General features: G+C 53.6%; 1 protein-coding gene across 4 annotated transcripts in view; it reads left to right on the plus strand.

Moving 5' to 3' along the window:
* FARS2 (phenylalanyl-tRNA synthetase 2, mitochondrial) overlaps nucleotides 1-19,988 on the plus strand; it is a 305,587-nt gene extending 285,599 nt beyond the window's left edge. For 2 of the 4 annotated variants that reach the window (XM_018039067.1, XM_018039068.1), the window contains 2 exons: nucleotides 17,007-17,132; nucleotides 19,699-19,988. In XM_018039067.1, the coding sequence (XP_017894556.1) occupies nucleotides 17,007-17,132; nucleotides 19,699-19,837 (265 nt within the window). In that variant the 3' untranslated portion in view covers nucleotides 19,838-19,988. Of the gene's footprint in view, nucleotides 1-11,275; nucleotides 11,349-17,006; nucleotides 17,133-19,698 lie in introns of those variants that run through there. The other 2 variants (XM_018039069.1, XM_018039070.1) reach the window with 2 other exon arrangements.

Raw genomic sequence — 23,512 nt, forward strand, 5'->3', positions numbered from 1 at the left:
TGCAGAGGTCCCGGGAGGGGGCGAGCTGCGACTCACACGAAACACTTCTGCTTCTCCCCACCCTCCTCCTCCAAGAAGACATGGTAGCCAGCACATCGGGCTCCAGCTCCGTGGTTTCTGCCACATCCCCATTGAACTCTCTGCACTAAAGCTAAGTCCCAGGGCATATTTAATTAAGAGACAAATGGCAAAATGAGGTTGTGGTGGGTGCTTTCTAACTGTGGCCTGCTAGATTTTAATTGCTCCTCGTAAACCGTGAGAGCTCCTCCCAGGCGCTGCTCTGCACACCCCTGTCCTTTTATCATCACGAAGGAGATGTTCTCAGCCGCTGACAGGCCGGGCCTCCTGTCTCCGCAGAGAGACTTGATCTCGCCCGACAATGACTCAGCAACTTGCCGAATCCAATTAGCAGCTTTGCAGCTCCTTCCTCTGAGTGGCTGTAGTCAAGTCTGGCTGCAGACGCCTCCCCCAGCCGCATCGCCCAGCCCAGGGTCTGCCCGCTCGTCACCAGTGATTGCCGCGGCCAGAGTGTATGCACCTGTGCGGGGCGCTGGGGGTCCTGGTGGGTTTCAAGCCTGCTTGGCCCAGGGTCCTTGCTTTTCTCTGTCCTTCGCCGGAGATTGACACGGAATGCCCTGAGACACTCATGGTTAGAGCAGCCAGAGGTTCTGGGCAGGAACTGAGGCCCAGAGACAAGAAGGTGCTTGCTTGGGGTTACCTGGGTATTTAGGGAAGGGCTACGCTTCGGGGTCCCGGGTGTCAGGAGACCTGTAGCCCCCGCCATGGTCCCTAAAGACTCTGCCCCAGCTGGCATTCCAGTGAGGCGGAAGCCGTACAGCCCCTCGGGCTCCCAGACTCAGTACGTGACCCTGACCTCTCAGGTTCTCCTTGATGAGACCCTCAGCACCCGAAATTCCCTTCTATTTTGATTCGGGGACAGGAGGTGGCGGGCCGAAGAGAAGGAGAGAGAGAAAATGCAGGTGTGAAAATGTTATGAATCAGCCACTCCCACAAACACTGGGAAAAGCAGGTGGCCAGAGGGGCTCTGCTTTGGCTGGGCGGGGGGGCGGGGGGGGGGGCTCTCTTGAGGGGGAAGAAGAGGGCTCCCTCTGGTGTTGTGCTCAGGGGCCCAGGATTACAGTGGGGCCTCCGTCCCAGCTCAGAGCGCTGCCGGCATCTGTCCATGGACGCGAGATCCATCTGCAGCTCTTCTGATGGACTCTTGCCCGTGTTTCTTGAGTTGCTGTTTTTGTCGTTGGAACAGACCTGGGTCCACACCTGCAGGCCGAGTGAATGAGCATATTTTAGTGAACTGTGAAATGATCGGCCACGGCAACCAGCCATCCGGACCTGGGCGCCGCCTCCCCGTGTTAATGTGCACGTGAATTTCATGGCTGCGTCCCGTCTGCTGAAAAGGGCGCCACAGACCTGGCACTTCTCTCTGCCGTGTTTTGATTTTTCCTGTGCCCCAAGGTAACTGCAGAGAGTGGTTTGTAAAACAATAGAACCAACCAGAATATGTCTTCCAAGTCAAGCATAGTTGCCACAGTGTTTCAGAGAGAGACCCACCGGCCTCTTCCCTACAGTTTGGATACGAGCGGGCGGTCCAGACTGAACCCACGCCCCAGAGGTGCTGATGGAGAGGCTGCTCGGGTGTGGGCCGGTGGGGGTGCTCACGGGCCTGGACAGCGCAAGGGTGAATGGACACAGCTGAGCACCTGGTGCCCAGTACATCACAACTAATGTCAATGCCCTTGTTTTTTTTTCTAAGTAAATCAGGGGACACATAACTTTTTATTAACCTAAATAAATGTATGCCCTGCTCATTAAACAAATTAACTACCAAGGCTTATAATGCTAACTATGGTAAATGCTGTCTTTTACTGAGTATTCATTTTGTACCGGGCATTATGTTATGATCTTATCTCATAAGTCTATTTGTGTTGGGTTCTCAGTCGCCCAGTCGTGTCTGACTCTTTTGTGCCCCTATGGACTGCAGCCCCCCAGGCTCCTCTGTCCATGGGATTCTCCAGGCAGGAATACTGGAGTGGGTGGCCATCTCCTCCAAGGGATCTTCCCCACCCGGGGATGGAACCTGCATCTCTGGCGTCTCCTACACTGGCAGACAGATTTTTTTTTTTTTTAAACCACTGACCCACCTGGGAAGTCCGTGTTTTATTAGCCCTACTTAACGGTGTCGAACACTACGCTCAGAGAGAGTCAGGAACTTGCCAGAATGAGAGCGGGTCTCTCAGTCCCTCTGCTGGCCTGACTCACCGCGTTTCACGAGTGGTAAGGTTCTGTGGGAAGCCCGGAACTGATGGTAACAACCAAAACAGAACGTCAGCTTTCCTGAGTTATTTACCCCAACTGAGGGCATCTGGAACAGCATGCAAGGTGGAGACCACCCCTGGAAAAGTGGGACCTCTGAGACCAGCCCCTGTAAGCAGTTCTGCTGGAGCGTCAACCTGGTTCTCCCTCCTCTATGATCTAAGCCATCCTGTGATTGCTGCTGGCTTCTTTTTGAGTTTGGTTTTCTTCCTGAACAATACATTCATAGGGCTTTCATTGCAGGTGTTGAGTGGTAACTTTTCTCATTTTGTCTCACTTCGAAAATGTTTTTCTTTTGCCATTATTCCAGAATAACAGCTTAGCTGAGCGTAACCATATAGGTCCACGTTTTGTCGATATTGTTCCGTCGTCTCCTGACTTCCTTGGAGGCACTGAGAAGTCTCACGTGTCTTTAACCGCTCCATTGTGAGTTTTCTCCTTTCCCTCTCTAGTTGCTGTGAAGGTCATCTCTTGGTCTTAATTGTTCTGTAGTTGCATTACCATGTGCTTAGGGCAGAGTTTTTTTTTAAATCCCATTCAGAACTTATTGTGCTTCCTGAGTCCGAGGAGTTCATTGTTTCTGGAAATTCCCCAACCATCATCTTCTCAGATATGGCCTCTCTTGTCCTCTGTTCTTCTTCTGGGACTCTGATTCATCTGATTTTTTTTACATTCTCCAGGGTTTCATTTCTGCACTTCCCTCCCTGTTGTGTTGTGCTTAGATGCTCAGTCGTGCCCAACTCTTTGTGACCCCATGCTCTCCAGCCCACCAGGCTCCTCTGTCCACGGGATTCTCAGGCACGAATCCTGGAGTGGGTTGCTATGTCCTCCTCCAGGGGATCAGCCCAACCCAGGGATCAAACCCAGGTCTCCCACATTGCAGGCAGATTCTTTACCATCTGAGCCATCAGGGAAGCCTCTGTACTTCCCTTCAGTTCAATTCAGTCGCTCAGTCATGTCCGACTCTTTGCGACCCCATGAATTGCAGCACGCCAGGCCTCCCTGTCCATCACCAACTCCGGAGTTCACCCAAACTCACGTCCATTGAGTCGGTGATGCCATCCAGCCATCTCATCCTCTGTCGTCCCCTTCTCCTCCTGCCTCCAATTCCTCCCAGCATCAGAGTCTTTTCCAGTGAGAACTCTTCGCATGAGGTGGCCAAAGTATTCGAGTTTCACCTTTAGCATCAGTCCTTCCAAAGAACACCCAGACCTGAGCTCCTTTAGAATGGACTGGTTGGATCTCCTTGCAGTCCAAGGGACTCTCAAGAGTCTTCTCCAATACCACAGTTCAAAAGCATCAATTATTTGGCGCTTATCTTTCTTCACAGTCCAACTCTCACATCTATACATGACCACTGGAAAAACCATAGCCTTGACTAGACGGACCTTTGTTGGCAAAGTAATGTGTCTGCTTTTGAATATGCTGTCTAGGTTGGTTGTAACTTTCCTTCCAAGGAGTAAGCATCTTTTAATTTCATGGCTACAGTCACCATCTGCAGTGATTTTGGAGCCCAAAAAATAAAGTCAGCCACTGTTGCCACTGTTTCCCCGTCTATTTCCCATGAAGTGATGGGACCAGACGCCATGATCTTAGTTTTCTGAATGTTGAGCTTTAAGCCAACTTTTTCACTCTCCTCTTTCACTTTTATCAAGAGGCTTTTTAGTTCCTCTTCACTTTCTGCCATAAGGGTGGTATTGTCTGCATATCTGAGGTTATTGATATTTCTCCCAGCAATCTTGATTCCAGCTTCTGCTTCTTCCAGCCCAGCATTTCTCATGATGTACTCTGCATATAAGTTAAATAAGCAGGGTGACAATATACAGCCTTGACATACTCCTTTTCCTATTTGGAACCAGTCTGTTGTTCCATCTCCAGTTCTAACTGTTGCTTCCTGACCTGCATATAAGTTTCTCAAGAAGCAGGTTAGGTGGTCTGGTATTCCCATCTCTCTCAGAATTTTCCACAGTTTATTGTGATCCACACAGTCAAAGGCTTTGGCATAGTCAATAAAGCAGAAATAGATGTTTTTCTGGAACTCTCTTGCTTTTTCCATGATCCAGCAGATGTTGGCAATTTGATCTCTGGTTCCTCTGCCTTTCCTAAAACCAGCTTGAACATCTGGAAGTTCACAGTTCACATATTGTTGAAGCCTGGCTTGGAGAATTTTGAGCATTATTTTACTAGCGTGTGAGATGAGTGTGATTGTACGGTAGTTTGAGCATTCTTTGGCATTGCCTTTCTTAGGGATTGGAATGAAAACTGACCTTTTCCAGTCCTGTGGCCACTGCTGAGTTTTCCAAATTTGCTGGCATATTGAGTGCAGCACTTTCACAGCATCATCTTTGAGGATTTGAAATAGCTCAACTGGAATTCCATCACCTCCAGTAGCTTTGTTCATAGTGATGCTTTCTAAGGCCCACTTGACTTCACATTCCAAGATGTCTGGCTCTAGATGAGTGATCACACCATTGTGATTATCTTGGTCTTGAAGATCTTTTTTGCACAGTTCTTCTGTGTATTCTTGACACCTCTTCTTAATATCTTCTGCTTCTGTTAGGTCCAGACCATTTCTGTGCTTTATTGAGGCCATCTTTGCATGAAATGTTCCCTTGGTATCTCTAATTTTCTTGAGGAGATCTCTGGTCTTTCCCATTCTGTTGTTTTCCTCTATTTCTTTGCACTGATCGCTGAGGAAGGCTTTCTTATCTCTCCTTGCTATTCTTTGGAACTCTGCATTCAGATGCTTATAATCTTTCCTTTTCTCCTTTGCTTTTTGCTTCTCTTCTTTCCACAGCTATTTGCAAGGCCTCCCCAGACAGCCATTTTGCTTTTTTGCATTTCTTTTCCATGGGGATGGTCTTGATCCCTGTCTCCTGTACAATGTCACGAACCTCATTCCATAGTTCATCAGGCCCTCTATCTATCAGATCTAGGCCCTTGAATCTATTTCTCATTTCCACTGTATAGTCATAAGGAATTTCATTTAGGTCATACCTGAATGGTCTAGTGGTTTTCCCTACTTTCTTCAATTTCGATCTGAATTTGGCAATAAGGAGTTCATGATCTGAGCCACAGTCAGCTCCCGGTCTTGTTTTTGCTGACTGTATAGAGCTTCTCCATCTTTGGCTGCAAAGAATATAATCAGTCTGATTTTGGTGGACCATCTGGTGATGTCCATGTATAGAGTCTTCTCTTGTGTTGTTGGAAGAGGGTGTTTGCTATGACCAGTGCGTTCTCTTGGCAAAACTCTATTAGCCTTTGCCCTGCTTCATTCTGTATTCCAAATTTGCCTGTTACTCCAGGTGTTTCTTGACTTCCAACTTTTGCATTCCAGTCCCCTATCATGAAAAGGACATCTTTTTTGGGTGTTAGTTCTAAAAGGTCTTGTAGGTCTTCATAGAACCGTTCAACTTCAGCTTCTTCAGTGTTACTGGTTGGGGCATAGACTTGGATTACTGTGATATTGAATGGTTTGCCTTGGAAATGAACAGAGATCATTCTGTAGTTTTTGAGATTGCATCCAAGTACTGCATTTTGGACTCTTTTGTTGACCATGATGGCTACTCCATTTCTTCTAAGGGATTCCTGCCCACGGTAGTAGATATAATGGTCATCTGAGTTAAATTCACCCATTCCAGTCCATTTTAGTTCACTGATTCCTAGAATGTCAACATTCACCCTTGCCATCTCTTGTTTGACCACTTGCAATTTGCCTTGATTCATGGACCTGACATTCCAGGTTCCAATGCAATATTGCTCTTTACAGCATCGGATCTTGCTTCCATCTCCAGTCACATCCACAACTGGGTGTTGTTTTTGCTTTGGCTCCATCCCTTCATTCTTTCTGGAGTTATTTCCCCACTGATCTCCAGTAGGATATTGGGCATCTACTGACCTGGGGAGTTCATCTTTCAGTGTCCTATCACTTTGCCTTTTCATACTGTTCATGGGGTTCTCAAGGCAAGAATACTGAAGGTGTTTGCCATTCCCTTCTCCAGTGGACCACATCCTGTCAGACCTCTCCACCATGACCCATCCGTCTTAGGTGGCCTCACATGGCATGGCTTAGAGTCACTGAGTTAGACAAGGCTGTGGTCCGTGTGATCAGATTGACTCATTTTCTGTGATTATGGTTTGTGTGTCTGCCCTCTGATGCCTCTCGCAACGCCTACCGTCTTACTTGGGTTTCTCTTACGTTCAGCGTCGGGTATCTCTTCACAGCTGCTCCACCAAAGCTCAGTGAAGTGCACTACTGCATTCTAAATAGTTCCACACATCTGTCTTCCTGTTTTTTAAATTCTGCATTCAGTTGTATGTAGTCTGTTGTTTAGCCCTTCCACTCATTTTAAAGTTATAACTATATTTTTATTTCTATACATTTTCTATTAACATGTTGGTCTTTTTTCAGAGCTGCTATCATTTATAATGTTCTTTCATATCTTATATGTCTATAAGTATTTTTAAATGTTTAACTTTTAGTCACTGGAAACACTTTTTGGATTGTTCTTGTGTTTAGAATTCTCGGGATACTGATTCTCCTGTGTTTTGTCTGGTGACTGGCATGTTCTAGGCTGTCTCCTCACGTGCTCTGTGTTTCCCAACTGCGATTCTGTTCACCGGGGCCTTTCCTGAAGTGACCCCACGAGGCCCCTGTGTTCTCCAGGGCTGTTCTGCACTCTCTTCTGCCAGGCAGTCTAGTGACCCTACGGGCAGCATCATCCCAGGACCAGTTTTGTGCTGACGTCTCAGCTGGAAGGTCTGCAGCATTTTCTGGCCTACTGTCACATCAGGGATGCCGCCCTTCAGAGTTCCAGCTTTGTGTGGGAACTTCAAGTCCAGTTTCTTGCTTCATGTGGACCAAAGCCTCCATCTCCTGTTCTCAGGTAGACATTAAAATTTGAACTCTGGGTTACAGTAGCTGATTCTGCTCCCTCCTCTAGGCAGCACGAGTTCTAGACACATGTTATTACAGGGTTGTTTTTTTTTTTTCTTTATTTTTTGCACCTGGAGATTTCCCCTTGCTTTCATAATCTACTCAGCTATCAATGTTTTCAAGTGTTATTCGCAAATCTAGGAGTATGTTTCAGTAGGAGCTTTAGTTTATCATGTTTCACCATCATCTGGACTCTTCTTGGCTCAGTACTATCTTATTCTGAGCTAATTGTCGTACATGGAACAGATTGTGGAAGAGAAAGGGACAGACTTGACTCTCTGATCACCTGTTCTAGCAATCTGTCCAAAGCACAGCCCAACTGAGTGCCCAACATTTAGTCCTTTGCCCAGTAAAAAACTCAGCCTGAAGTAAGGGAGTGGGAAGCTGTTGGCCCACACGGTATCTCCTCAAGGCGTGGCAATGTCAGACTGGACCTCAAGCCCACGATGGAGGTGTCTTGTTGACACTTTGCCTTTGAAATTGACTCCTGAGCAGTCTTGCTGAATCTCACCTAAACGTTTATAAGGAGCAGAATTCAACCTAGAAAATGGAGTATGTTTCTCTCCTGTACACCAAAAATGTAAGCTCAATGTGGGTTTTTTTTTTCTTTTTTTGAAGTAAGAAAATATCAGGAAAGGAACATTTTTTTCCCTTGAGTTTGAAAATGGACAACCACAACTCAATTATATTTTGATATGGTTTATTGACTCTGACTTTTACTTTATTAGTACTTTCTTCCAAGTTGCTGACCATGCTTTGTTCACATGACTTCCATTTTTCCTAACTGAGGGACTAGTTGGGAGCAAACAGCATTACTTTGGTTTTATTGAGAGCTGGAGAGGTCAATAGATTTATGCACGAAACAGAGATGGCCAGACCACCAAAACAAATGCTGTGCACTTGAGCGTACCCACCTCCATGGCCCCAGACAAAATTGCTTTTTCTTGGAAGTACATTTTAGAGCTATTCGCTGAAGTTTCATCAAGGGAATAGGCTTCTGAAACCCACAGCTGCCTTGAAAGAGCAACATGGTTGAGACCCTGGCCACTAAGTCAGGCAGCAAGCCGGGGACTAAAAGCACAGCTTTGGAGGCAGCTGGGATCCCGCCACTGTTGCCTGTGACCTGAGTGATCCGGGAAGCGGTGTGGTGCCTCTGTGAGCTGTAGTTTTCTCACCTGCAAAATAGGGGTGGGGGGAATCCCCATTACGATGGGACTGTGATGAGAATTAAAGGAGAGCTTGCAGCCAGGCATGCTAAGTCACCCAGAAACCCTAATGATGACTCACCTGAAGCTGCATGTATGGAGCCCACCTAGGCTTTTCTCTGGGGTGGATTTCCTTCTCCGAACCCCTACAATCTCTTCTCCCCTCGGGCAGTGAGGACCTTGGGACTGATCCGGCTTCTTCCACCGTGGCTGCGAGTTCTAAACCGGATTTACCTCCTCATTCATTCAGCTCACCACCTGCATATCTGTGCTCCGTGTTTTCCAGGTCTGACTTTGGCGTCATCAACCTTATGTTTTCCCCCATTCTAGCTTTTTTTTAAAATCCATATTTGTTAGACAGGGCAAAGATAGAATGAAATATTCAAGGGCCTCGCACTTTATGCTTAACAGACCTTTCTTTCCTTCAAAGTGTTTTTCTCTCCTCTTTTGCCCTCTCTTTCTTCATACTTCCTACGCTTTCTCTGCTGTATAATATTTACTAACAAATCAGCCCTTTCCTTTTTGTGATAAAGTCCTAGTCACGTTTCAGAAGGCATCCGGTAGTTCATCTGTTAGTGGGATATCCCTTTGAAAAGCAGGTAGCGGTGACTGCAGTGGACGTCAACAGCCCGGCAGAGTGCAGCTGGGAGGGAAGATGAGCCGAGTTTAACGCAGGGGGAGGGAGTGGGGTTCCAGCCTCGGCCCCCACCCGCTCACGCCGTCTCTGCAGCCTGGGCCTGCTCCGTAAGCAGAGGCGACAGTGTCCACCTCTCAGGACTGCCCCGTGGTCACAGCCAGTGATGTCATGTGGGCGTGAGGTTCTAGAAGCTGCATAGCTTTATAATTGCCAGCTTTGCTTATCGCTGCTACTGTTACTATTGACAGAGTGGCTTCAGTTTTTTAAAAGGTATGTGATGCCAAGGCCCAGAGCTTTCGTCAGTGTTGTCAATATTTGGAATTTAAAATTTGTTTCCATACCTAAGTCATACAAGCTTCTGGAACAAGTTTGTGTCAATGTGTTTCCTGAGAGTAGACGTCTGGGGTGGTCATTTTGAGTATCCAACAGAATACACGCTGTGTGCTGGATGTTCATTTCATTTGTTGACCAAATGAGAGCGTGAATGAATGGCGTGGAGAGACAGACAGATGTCTAACCTCCTAGGGAGAGGTGCCAAACATTACAGGCACTTACCCCAAGGCCCTTTGTCACCGTGACCACCACTGGTCCTGGGGTCCCCACCAAGACCACCAGACTGCTTTGCTGCTGACAGTGAGCTGACGGGTCAGCAGGCCTATTGTGGGGGAGAAGGGCTGGGGTGAGCACAGGCCCAGTGAGGAGAGCCAGGGAGCCCTGGCCAGCTCGCCGTGGGGCGAGGTCCCGCTCAGCCTGTGCTGTGGCTTCCTGGGCGGGCTGCCCCGGAAGCGATCATCACAAGGGTCTGCCGCGAGCACTCCACCCTGGACCACAAAGTCTCCACGGTCCCTGGATCCACGGGATGCTGGATCCCGTGATCCCATGAAACACGTTGCTCGGATGATGAGTGTTTAATCAGCTCTCCCTGCCATATTCCAGCCTAGAGTCTATGTCCAGAGGAAGCCTGTGCTCCCAGCCGAGGCCCTGTTTGGTTGCTCTTGCCTTCAACTTCTCACTGTTTGTCGAGGGATGACACGACTATTAGACCCAGAGGGTCTCTTCTCAAAAGCATTTGCAAAATAGCCGTAAATCATGGACATATGTTTAAATTTCTCTTACTAATGTATGCTTCCTTTGTAATTAACCAGTCACCGAGTCTTTTACCGTAGTCAGCCCATTTCCTCCAGGACTCATTAAGGAAATAAAAGCTGTAGGACATGCATACTCATGGGGTGCTCCACCACACACTCCTTGGTTGGGTGGCTCTTAATTCAGACGGGTGACATGGTTTTTATATAGTGTTATACCTCTGGAACCCTCCGTTGTTGGGGGCTGTAAAAGCTAGTTTAACAACCTCTGGACGCAGTGAAACTGCCAGGAGCAAGGGCCCACCCACCTTTCACGGGCTTCCGTAGGCACCCAGTCCTGAACTCTGGTTTCAGTTGAGGCTTCTTTGATGTTGTTGAGTTGCCACGTCTTGTCTGACTCTCTGTGACCCCTGGACTGTAGCCCGCCAGGCTGCTCTGTCCATGGGATTCTCCAGGCAAGAACACCGGAGTGGGTTGCCATTTCCTTCTCCAGGAGATCTTCCCAACCCAAGGATCGAACCCATGTCTCCTGCATTGCAGACAGATTCTTTCCCATCTGAGCCACAAGGGAAGCCCTGAAGCTTCTTAGCCAAAGTTTTAAAGCCGTCTCCCTGCAGATCAGGCAGCCTCTGGACGGCTCCCCGTTGGACCCCTTATACCTGGAGCATACGCTCAGCGTCCTTTGCTGAAACAAAAGACGAGACATAATGAACACCCCCACCAGTAACACATGTGTTGTTCACCGCCTGGCACAGCATCCTCGCCCTTCACCTGCCAAATGCTGCTCATGCTTAAGATCTAGGTGTAAGTTCATCTCCGCGCCAGTCTTTTCTCACCCCAAAGTCACCTACAGCCCGTGCCATGCGTCCAGCACTCGGCGCTAACAGCCTTGCCTGGGGGTGGCCACGCCACGCATCCACGCCTCAGCCCCCTCACAGGCGGTAATCTCCCCGCTTGTGTGTGTCTTGCTTTGGGGTGCTCCTTCCCCTCACCTGCCGCTGTGTCATGCACAGAACGGCCACTGCATGAGTATTTATGTGTTGATGAAGCAATGCTATTCCCCATTCTTTGTCTCCTGCAGTTTCTGCCTCAACGCAGAATACATCATCGCAGGTCGACTGACTGAGCTGAAAATGTAGCCTACCTACCAAAAATTTTGTGTTTTGTCCCCAACTCATCCACTGGGATGCCAGCTCGTTCGGGAAGCCGCCACGTACCAGCCTGGAGTTAAAGTTAGCTGTGTCGACTTGGGCTGGGCAGACGCAGCCGGGGAGGAAAAGAAAACCTCTTCCAAATTTTCCCCACAAAGGAAGAGCACGGAGCTTTGGAAATCTGTGCCGCATGAGACGTTACTTCAAGTTTGTTAGAAATGTAGGAAGGTGGCTTGGAAGACAATGGAAATGTTGCAAAGAATTTTTCGAATGTGGTAAACTCTGTGGCAGCATGGTGAGCTTCGAAACCACTTGTGTGAAAGGCAGGGCAGCCTGGTTGCTAAGTTAGTGACACCAAGAAGCTGAGCCGTCTGGGCAGGTGGAAGCCAAGCCCACCCTTCTCTTAGGATGGTCCTGCCCCTGCTGAGCAGGGCCTGGTGGGATTTTTCGTCATTTTCGATTTGTCTGTTTTTAGTATAAATTTGAATTCCCAATTTCCATTTCTAGTAATAGCCAACTAGGTGGTTTGGGCCAACTCTCCTCCAAAAGGAGAAGTTTAAGGTGCTGAAATCCACAGAACATGAAATTCACCCCCGCCACCATTCTTCAGTGACACTGATACCGTCACACTCCGGTGTGGCTGTCACCACCGTCCGCCTCCTGAACGTCCTCATCTTCCCCCGTCACCACCACCCACCTCCTTCGCTCAGCGGAACCCTGCCTGCCTTGAACACTGAGTCTCCGTCCCCTCCCTCAGACCCTGTGACCACCACTCTCTCCTCCATCTCTGTGAGTCAGGCTACTCTTGGGAACTCGTGGGAGCGGAGCTGTGTAACCTCTGACCTTCGGCATCTGCCCCATTTCACCGACCAGAACGCCTCCCAGCTCCCCCCAGGCTGCAGCCTGTGTCTTCTTGGATCCGTTTGTACAGGTGAGGGGGCTGCAGCTCAGGCTTGTCCGAGGTCTTTGCAGCCTTTCTCTGTGGCCCCAACTGAGGCTGCAGAATCTTTGGGCGCACGAATAATAAGACCAGTTGTCAGCTGTAGCCCGACAACTACACGTGCCTGGACGTGTAGCCTGGACGGAACACGTGACTTGCATTATCATCGTTTGGTCCTTCGGAAACCCCGTGGGCCCCGGGTCCGCATCTTAGAGTGAGAGCCTGGGTCAGTGACGAGGAGCTGGGCCGAGACCCGGACCAGGGAAGCGGTAGGGCTGGGCTGAGCTGCTCGTCTGCCTCCCCATGAGAGAGGCTTCTAGGAAGCGTCCCCAGAGCAGTTGCTTTCATCAGAATGTGCAGTGGAGGCTGAGAACTCCGGCCCCCAGCCCAGAAGGCCAGGGCAGAGTCTCCTCCTGATCTCGTGGTGTGAGACACCCTCCCCCCACCAAGAAGACGGACGAAGAGAAATTTCCAGGATCCTTGAGAATGAAGTGGGCGGGGAGTGGGGGGAGCTGACGCCTCCCTGAGGACTTGACAAGTATCTGATGTGAAGCAGCTCGCCTTGCCGGCAAAGCCTGCGTCTCCGAGGACCTCTTCAGCTGCCGGCGTGCGGGCAGCCGGGGAGCCGGGGGTGCTGGGGCCCAGGGTGGGGGCCGCTCTGGAAGTGAACCTCTCTCCCAGCTCCCCCCCACCGCTCCATCGGGGCCTGGAGTGCAGTTTCGTTCCCCAGGCAGTGACTGTCAGAAGAAGCATCTGGCTGGTTTCTGGTGAATGACTCCAAGAGCAGAAATCCCTGTGGGAAGAAATTGCCGCTACAGAGGCTGTGCGAGGCAGTGGTGTCCACCTGTGAACACGGGGGCGTGCTCAGAGTGGCCCCTGGGAGCGGCAGGCCTGAGACGTGACCGACACTCAAAGCATGTGACACGGGGAGGGGTGGCAGACAGTGGTGGGCGGGGGCCCAGGACGGCCCGGGGGCTCTGCTCTGACCCAAGACCCACCTCCTGCAGGCCGTCCCCCTTGGCCAGCCCGCCCGGCTCTCACCCGCCCCTGCGATGCCAGCTACTGGCCCTGGCTCCCACTGCCAGTGCCCCCAGGGCGGCCGCACCCCACTCTGCCCTTCCCTGAAGCCCCTCAGGTAGGCGCCCCTTCCCCTCCGTCTGTGTGGACTCAGCAGAGGCTCGGCCCGGCTGGCTTGTTCCCCCGGGACCTCCGCTGTTGCCCACAGTGTCGCCTGGGATGCAGGGCCAGGGTGAGCCAGCCATCGCTTGGTCCAGCCCACCCCCGGGAGGTCGCATGGCCGGGGCTGGGGCCTGGGTGCTTTCTTGCATTAAACCCTCGAAACCTCTGTTCTCGGAAAGCCCAGGGCAGTTCATTAGGAGCCAGGCACACAGTCCCTGGACCCGAGGTCTTGTGACCGGGATTTCATTTCTCCTCTCCCCTTTGGCTTTTTTAATATAGCGAAGGTCGGAGAGGGGGAGGAGGCTGTGGTTTGTTTGGTGTACAGAGCGCTCCTTTAAATCGTGTCCAGTTCCAAGCGGTAACTCTTGTCTCTCCCTGCCTCCCAGCCCACTCCTCACCAGCCTTCCCAGCCAGGCCCCTGGGGTGCTCATGCCCTATTCCCTCCCCATCAGCAGCACGAGTCGGGGGTGGGGCAGACTGCCCAGGGCCGTCAGGGTCTCACCAGCGTTTGTGGGTCCCACACTAGCAGACCAGCCCAGGAGGCACGTGTCACCGTCCCACCGCAGCCTGGGAGCCGAGTCCCATGGACCGCAGGGGGCGGGGGAGGGAGTGGAGGCTGCAGCTCCGGGTTCTCTACGCCTCATGCCCCGTCCCCTCCTGATCCCCTTTCCAGCTCACTGTTCCCTCTCCTGAGACTCCCGGTGGGGCCGGGTCTGCTGTGTGGCCGTCAGGCTGGGCTTCGGCATCACTTGAGCCAGGAGTGAGTCTGGGGTCGCACTGCCCTTAGCTCCAGGAGCTGCACCCGCCCCAGGACAGCTCGTCGCCGCGGGAGCAGCCGTGCAGGTGGTGTCCCGTGCATTGCGTGTGCGGCGGCCCATTCCGTGTGGCGTCCAGCGCACTGCTGAGGACGGAAGGAGCTGGCGAGCAGCAGTGAGCCTCACGGGACCTTCTTCCCACTGACGGGCTGTTGGGTTACGACATGCCGTTGGTTTCGGCTGCATGTCCCAGCGGTTCAGTGTCCCTTGTAGATCGTACTCCGTGCAAAGTGATTATAAAGCATTGGCTGTTCTCCCTACTGTAGGTCCCAGCCTCACCGCTTACTCATTTTGTGTCTGGCAGCTTGCTCCTTTTCATCCCCCTTCTCTTTTTGCCCTCCCCCAACTCCTCCCCTCTGGGAGCCACTGGTGTGTTCTCTGGGAGCCTCTGTTCTCTGGGGTGTGCACCCAGAGCGGGGTACACGTGGCAGCTCTGTGTACCCGGCTCACAAGGTAGCTCTGTGCACCCAGGTCAAGTGGAGCTGTGTGTGCCCGGCTCACGGGGCAGCTATGTGTCCTCGGCTCCCGTGGTAGCTGTGTCCCCAGCTCACAGGGTATTTCTGGGTACTTGGTCACGTGGTAGCTCTGTGTGCCTGGGTCTCGTGGTAGCTGTGTGTGCCCGGGTCACGTGGTAGCTCTGTTTAACTTGTTGAGACACCGCCCTACTGAACACCCTTGCCTGGCTCACATCCAGCCCTGACTCGCTGTGTGGATGTGACCCAGCGACCTGTGCCCTCTCTGCCTCCTCATTTGTGTATCGGGATGGTGGTGTGGTCTCCCCGTGAGGGCCGTGGGGGCCGTGACACTGATGTGGACGTAAAGGGCTGAGTGCAGCGCCTGGTGTGTAAGAGGGGCTGCGTCCGTGTCTGCTGCTGTTTCTCTGATGGGGGAGCCGTGGCGGATGAAAGACTCGGAAGCTTTTGGGCTGAAAGAAGCCACATTAAGAGGATGTAGAAGAATCAGAGAGGCCCTATCCAGACCATTGGGGCTGGCCCTTCCAGGCGTCCCTCCCCGTCTAGGGACTCCATCTTCTCACCTGCTCCACGCTGAGCCGTGCAGACCCTTCAGCTCCGTGGTCCTCGTGGCTGGGCCACTCCTCGGGGGTGGAAGATTCGGTCCTGCACTCAGACAAGGCCCAGATTTCCCCGCCAGTAAAAGGAGGACCAGATACGTCCACTGTCTGAAAGCTCCAAATACAAGTCTCTAGGAAACAGACAAAAGGCACTCCTTTCTCCATCTCACCAGTGATGCTAGGAAGAGGCAAACCTGGTTGGTTTTCAGTTGAATCTACTGAATTATCGCCAGCTATTCTGCCAAATACTGTTTCTCTCCATTTTTAAAATTAATCCATATGTTCATGATTCATTACACCCAGCTCCTCACAGTGTTTTATAAAAGCTGTTTGAAGGCCAAGAATCCTTACAGGGGCCTTCTCAGAAGCACTCAGGAGCGAGGAGATAAAACTTTGCCCACTTATCTTTGGTGGGAAGTCTCAGCCTGGCGAGTCTGCGTTTCAGCTGAGAGACAGAGGCCTGCGTGAACCCCTGGAAAAATGTAATAACAGTGGCGTGAGGACACTTCCATCTCGCACTCGTGAATCTTGAGAGTGTCCAGGCCGTGGCGCCCTCTGCCCGCATCTCCTCTGCGGTCGGGAAAGGTCGTCGGAGTTTGCACTTGCCCCATCGATGGAGACGCTGGGGGTTAGGACGTGTGTCGTAGCCTGGAAACGAGGCGCCGGCTCGAGGCCTCCAGGCTTGCAGGGCCTGTGTGGTCGGGGAGGGAGGAGGAAGATGTGCCTCACGCAGGCCTCAGGGACCCACCTCCCTGCAGGAGACTGTCCTCCGACCTTGCTGGGGCCCTGTCTGCTGACAGCCTGGGCCCAGGTCCCGCCGCCACGCCTATTCTAGTAAATGTTTGCAGCCCGTGGTTTCTCTGCCCTTTTTCTCCTCCTTAACTAACTGACCCTCCCCTAGAACCCTCCGTGTCTCAGAACCCTTGACCCAGGAGCCCCCAGCGGCCACGGGAGGCTGTCCAGCGGGGCCCAGCTGGGCTCCACTTCTGCACGGACGCAGCTGCTTGGGGACCCGGGCAGTTCAGGCCTTGCCCCTCCAGCCCCACTGCGAGGCCTGCCTGGGAGCCTTCTGTAGCTTGCACACAGCCTCTGCATCAGGTGCCCATGGCCTGGGGTCCCCCGAGGGCTCCACAAAGGCTTTGCTTCTGGGAACCAGGAGGCACAGTGGAGACGAGGCTCCTACGGGCCGAGAGCTTGGGGCGCCCCATGTTGACCCTCCCTCCCATCTGCCATCCCCTCGGGATGCTGACAGCATTGCCTCCATCACTGTTACAGGCAGGGGTGGGAGGAGGGAGGGGAAGAACAGGGAGACCCAGAGGGCAGGACGAGGCCAGCCCGCCCCCACAAGGCCTGGACGCAGACGGCCGCCCCAGGGTCCGGTGATTATACGGGAGTTCATTCAGCAGCTTTTATGCAGCGCCTGCTGTATGCCAGACACTGCTCTGGGCACCAGAAGAGCAGAGTGTGCAGCCCGCCAGGAGCGCACAGCGTCGGCATGGGCCCGCCTGCAGCCCACAGGGCGAGTCTTTGCTTCTGGTAGGACAGCTTTATTGAGACGTGATTCAGACATCATACACCCATTTAAAGTGTTCAGCTTAGTGGTTTTTATAATATTCATCACCGTCTCACTCCAGACATCCCATTACCCTCGACAGACACCTGGACCCCCTTAGCAGTCACGCGGTCGCCCAGCTGCGCCCCCAGCCCGGGGCTTCAGGAATCTGCCTTCTGTCCGTGTGGACTTGCTGTTCTGGACGTTTCGTTAGATGGAGTCTTATAAGGTATGGCCTTTCGTGCCTGGAGCCTCTCAGTGGAGCACGGGGTGTTCAGGCTCGTCTGGCCTCTAGTACTAGAACGCCCTTTCTCTTCGTGGCTGCGTAATTCTTCACACGGAGGGAGAGTGTTTGTCCACCCACCAGGTGAAGGGCTCCTGGGTCGTTTCCACTTTTGGGCTGGCGTGACTGCTGCTGCTCTCAACATTCACATGCCGATTCGTGTGTGGACACACGCCTTCGCTTCTCTTGAGCGTATACCGGGGGAGGCATCACTGGACCAGAGGGTGACGGTGCGTTTCAGCATTTGAAGGACTGTCGGTGTGTGACCCTCAGGTTCCTCCAGCTCTTTGCCCAGCGGCCGCATGACTTGGCGTCCGCACCAGCCAGGGGTGTGGAGAGGCCACCCAGAGGCCCTCAGCTCAAGGGTCTGGGCGGAAGGCACGTGGCACGTGGTGCCAGGCTGACATCCCTGGGCCTTGCCTGGGACCACTCATCACTCCAGCTTCGTCACCTGCGGCGGGGACGGCAGGGCTGGCTCAGCCGGGGCTGAAGAGGAGGGATTTGGTGGCTTAGTTTCAGGAGAGAGACGGAGGTGTCCGTGAGGGGTGGCGCTGGAGGCCCAGGCTTGCCAGCTGGTGCCCACGCCTCCCTGCTGAGGTGTTGGGCACCCAAGGGTCGGCAGCTGCCGCGCTGCAGACGTGCTGTCACGGTCCGCATTGCGACATTCCCCAGTTGCGCCGTGGGGCCAGGCCTGCAGCCGCCTGGTGCAGGCGGGGATCGGTGACTTGTCCGCACAACGTGGGGAGGGCACCGCCATCTGTGTGCTGCCTGTGGCCTGCAGGTTCCCAACCCGCTCTGCTGGTCAGAGTCCCCCAGGGAGCCCCGGGCCCCCAGCTCCGACTCAGTCTCCAGGAAAGCCTGCTGCTCCCTCCCTTGGCACACCTGCCCACACTCACAGCTGCCCGCACTCACACACCTGCCCGCACTCATACACCTGCCCACACTCACATCTGCTTGCACTCACACACCTGCCCATACACACCTGCCCACAGTCACACACTCACACCTGCCCACACTCACACACCTGCCCACACTCACACACCTGCCCGTGCTCACACACCTGCCCGCGCTCACACACCTGCCCACGCTCACATCTGCCCACACTCACACACCTGCCCGCACTCACACACCTGCCCACGCTCACACACCTGCCCACGCTCACACACTCACACACCTGCCCGTGCTCACACACTTACACACCTGCCCACACTCACACACCTGCCCACACTCACATCTGCTTGCACTCACACACCTGCCCATACACACCTGCCCACACTCACATCTGCTTGCACTCACACACCTGCCCATACACACCTGCCCACACTCACATCTGCCCACAGTCACACACTCACACCTGCCCACACTCACACACCTGCCCACACTCATACACCTGTCTGCGCTCACACACTCACACACCTGCCCACACTCACATCTGCTTGCACTCACACACCTGCCCACACTCACACACCTGCCCACACTCACACCTGCCCACACACACCTGTCCACACTCACACACCTGCCCCACACACTCATACACCTGCCTGCCGCTCACACACTCACACACCTGCCCACACTCACACCTGCCCACACTCACACACCTGCCCGCTCACACACCTGCCCGCGCTCACACACCTGCCCACGCTCACACACCTGCCCATGCTCACACACTCACACACCTGCCCGTGCTCACACACTTACACACCTGCCCACACTCACACACCTGCCCGCACTCATACACCTGCCTGCGCTCACACACTCACATCTGCCCATGCTCACACACTTACACACCTGCCCACACTCACACCTGCCCACACTCACACACCTACCTGGGCTCACACACATGCCTGCACTCACACACCTGCCTGGGCTCACACACCTGCCCACACTCACACACCTGCCCACACTCATACACCTGTCTGCGCTCACACACTCACACACCTGCCCACACTCACATCTGCTTGCACTCACACACCTGCCCATACACACCTGCCCACACTCACACACCTTGCCCACACTCACACCTGCCCACACACACCTGTCCACACTCACACACCTGCCCACACTCATACACCTGCCTGCGCTCACACACTCACACACCTGCCCACACTCACACCTGCCCACACTCACACACCTGCCCACACTCACACACCTGCCTGGGCTCACACACCTGCCCATGCTCACACACCTGCTGGTGCTCACAGACTCACACACCTGCCCGCGCTCACACACCTGCCCACGCTCACACACCTGCCCACGCTCACACACTCACACACCTGCCCGTGCTCACACACTTACACACCTGCCCACACTCACACCTGCCCACACTCACACACCTGCCTGGGCTCACACACATGCCTGGGCTCACACACCTGCCCATGCTCACACACCTGCTGGCGCTCACAGACTCACACACCTGCCCGCTCTCACACCCTCACATACCTGCCCACACTCACACACCTGCCCGCGCTCACACACCAGCCCGTGCTCACTGCCTTTCTCTCCTGTCCTCCAGGACACACAGGACCAGCCACTGCTACCGCATCACCTACCGCCACATGGAGCGCACGCTGTCGCAGAAAGAGGTCGGGGGCATCCACCACGCCGTGCAGGAGGCAGCCGTGCAGCAGCTGGGTGTCGAAGGCAGGTTTTGAGGCCCCACTTCCCCGGGCGCAGTGCTCCTGGGGCTCCAGGGTTGCTAAGTGAAGGAGAGAAGGATCCCATCTGTGGACTGAGGCATCCGTCATCCTGCGGTAAATGGGTCGGTTCCAGGACTCTCAGAAAATAAAGCATTGCTCTCGAGAACCTGTGGACTTTGTCTTTCATTTGGGAGAAGCGGGGAGGCACGGGGAGGCGAGAGCGCCCTTCCGCTCCTTTTAGAGACGCTTCGCCTGTGGGCGCTCGGGCTGCTTAATCAGTCCCTGGAGTCCGCTAAAGTGTAAACACCAGACATGATTTCTTGCCTGACAGGCTCTTCCCGCCCCAGAATGAGTGTAGCCACACCGAGGGACGGACTGCAGACCCCGGAGACTTTCCTGCATCGGCTCCCAGCCCATCTCCCTCCTTCCGTTCCTCAAAGGGCAGGAGGGCAGGGTGTGGAGGAGACGCTGGGCTCCTTGGAGGCAGAGGGAATGGGCAGGATTTTATTTCCTTTTCACTGGAGCCCAGCCTCTGCCCCAGGGCCTGGGTGGAGTTGCCTCCTGTCCCCGGGGAGGAGACGGAGACTTGGCCGCAGGGCTGGGAGGCCCATGACCTGATGGGAACCGTCCTGGAAGCCCGGGAGCTTTTGTTTCCTAACCAGCGGCCTCTGCTTCCGAGACAACCTTTATGGGGGACTGCGGCCCTTTGGCGTCTCCCCATTTCCATGCCCGGCACTTCTGTAGTCTGCCTGCCCCACTCCTGACCACTTTTCCTAATCAGATTCCCTCCCCAGCATGATGCTGGAGGCTGATGGCGGACCACATGTGCTGGGATAAATATCTGATGAGCGCGCCTGTTCGCAGCTGTCGGTGGGGTGGGCAGGCGCTCTAGCGGGAGGCACGGCCCCAGTGTCATTTTGCCCTATTATCTGCGGGTCACTTCCTGTGGACTTTCAAGGGAATCCAGTGCAGGCCGCACGCCAGCCGGGCCAAGCCGCGGGCCAGGGCCCAGGAGCTGACGCGCGCAGTGCCCCAGGGGACTGCTGATCTTTCCACCAGGGGCCTTTGCTTGCAGACACTCCTGACCCGGCCTGGGATCCCTTTGAGCCCCCAAACCAGTTAGGCATTCATGGAAATGCTCCCCCCAAACCAGCTGAGGGGGTTACGCTCAGAAAATATGGCTCTGTTCATTGGCCAACCACCAGAGCTCAGAGATGTCTGGGGCCAAGCACTGCGCAGGGGGCAGGGAGGGCAGATGTTCGGGGTGGCGGGGGTGAGGGGTGGGGTCTTACAGAAGGCTTTCCTGAAGGTTCCTCAACACGATGAGATGTAGTCAGCCCTCTCATGAGGGGCCTTAACCAGGAACACGCCAGGCAGGGGGAGGCCTCACCCGAGCCTGCTGCCCCAGATTCGGATCGTGCAGCTACATGGGGCTGCCAGGTCCCTCCTGCTCCCAGGCCTTTGTGCTATTTCCACAAGACCTCAGCCCCGTGAGCTTATGCGACCCCCTCAGTCTGCTCTGGGTACTGGCGCTCCTGCCAAAGGTGGGTCTGCCTACCAGGGGCACCAGGGGACACCCTGCTCCTGACTTCTTCATGGGAGTGAAAAAGGAGAATAATGAAGAAGAAAAGAAGAAAGAAAAGGTCATCCCTGAGATGGCCGGCACTCTGCACTTAGGGACGGACGACTCTGCTTCGGGCAGCGTGGTGACCAGCACCAGGGCCATCGCCACACCTGCTGGGGAGCCTGCCCCTCCTTCGCAGAGCAGGGACCGTGGTGCGACCCTGCGAGCTGAGACCACAAGGCCAAGGACAGGCCCAGGGTCCTCCGGGCGGCGCGACCCTGCGAGCTGAGACCACAAGGCCAAGGACAGGCCCAGGGTCCTCCGGGCGGCGGGGAGCAGAGCTGGAACTCGAGGCGCCCCCTCTGTAAGACCAAAGCCTTCCCACCAGCCCTGTGCCTGCCAGGACGGACGGCGGACAAGCACACGGTGCCCACGCCTTGCCTTCTGCAGCCTCAGGCCCAAACCAAGGAGTGCGCCCACCACGGTCTCCGCTGCTCGAGTACAAGCCAGCGCGTGCGCGTTTGTCTACTGGGACACCATCCTTAAAGAGGGCTTGGTGTGCACATGCTTCCAAAGGACGCGGGGTGACCAGGCCACACTGAGTTAAACAGGAGACCTCAAGGAGGGCGCGTGGACCTGGTTAAACTGCAAGGATCCATCAGTGTAATCAGCGAGTTCCGCTCTAAAGCCGCACGTCCAGCCAGATCCCAGCTGCACGCCAGCTGCTGGCGTCCGTGTGCAGGACGGGCACCCAGGGCTGGGGCCCAGCTGGGTCATCGCCCTTCTCTCCCGGACAGGAAGGGCTTTCATGGGCAGGCGTGTGAGCCTGGCACTGTTACAGAGCACATTTTGAAATCTGCTTTTAACAGCTTCCAGTCTACTGAGTGGCTCGTTTGAAGTCATCTTTGCTTAATAAGAAACAACTAGGATGAAAAGCAAGTCAATGGAAAAAGGAAAGTCTTTTCAACAGGTGTTGCCAGAGCAACTGGTTCTCCATGTTAGAAAAGAGAAAAAAGAAAAAGGGGGACTTCCCTGGAGCTCCGGTGATTAAGAATCCACACTTACACTGCAGGGGGTGGGGGCAGGTTCGATTCCTGGTCAGGGAACTGAAATCCTGCATGCTGCAGCCAAAAAAAGAATTTTTTTTTTTATTTTAAAGATGTTATTTAAAAAGAAAATCATCTTAACCCCAATTCCACACTTCACAGAAAACTCAGCTGAAGATGAAACATAGGCCTAAATATAAAAGTGAAAAACTTATCATCGAGCTTAAAGAAGAAAACATAAGGGATTATTCTTGGGACCTCGGGTAGGCAGTGACTTCCTAGCGAGGTCACAGAAAGAGCTAGCAAAGAAAAAACTGACACATTGGGCTTTTTCAAGATTTAAAACATTTACTGTTTGAAATACATCATTAAGAAAATGAGTAGGAATGGATGGACCTAGAGAGTGTCATAGTGAGTGAAGTAAGTAAGACAGAGAAGGAGAAAGAGCCTATGACGTCCCTTATATGTGGAATGTAAACAGATGATGCAAATGAACTTCTCTACAAAACAGAAGGAGGCGCACAGGCTTGGGGAACAAACGTGCAGTTACCAGGAGGAGAGAGCTGGAGGAAGGGATGGTTAGGGAGTTGGGGATGGACGTGTACAGACTGCAGTGTTTAAAATGGGTCGCCATCGAGGACCTGCTGGACAGCGCAGGGAACTCTGCTCCAAGTTACCTGGCGGCCTGGATGGGAGGGGCGTTTGCGGGAGAATGGCTGCCTGCATGTGTATGGCCAAGTCTTTTCACTGTTCACCTGAAACTATCACAGCGTTGTGAATCAGCTCTACTCAAATAGAAAATGAAGAGTTTTAAAAAAATGAATAGGAAACCCACAGATTGGGAGAGAAATTTGTGACACATATATTCAACAAAGAAATTTATATCCAGAATACACAAAGATTTACTACAATTTAGGAATAATTAGCACCCCACTCCAGTACTCTTGCCTGGAAAATCCCATGGATGGAGGAGCCTGGTAGGCTGCAGTTCATGGGGTCGCTAGGAATCGGACACAACTGAGTGACTTCCCTTTCACTTTTCACTTTCATGCATTGGAGAAGGAAATGGCAACCCACTCC

The sequence above is a fragment of the Capra hircus genome, chromosome 23 (assembly GCF_001704415.2).
Source record: "Capra hircus breed San Clemente chromosome 23, ASM170441v1, whole genome shotgun sequence".
NCBI classification, from domain to species: Eukaryota; Metazoa; Chordata; class Mammalia; order Artiodactyla; family Bovidae; genus Capra; species Capra hircus.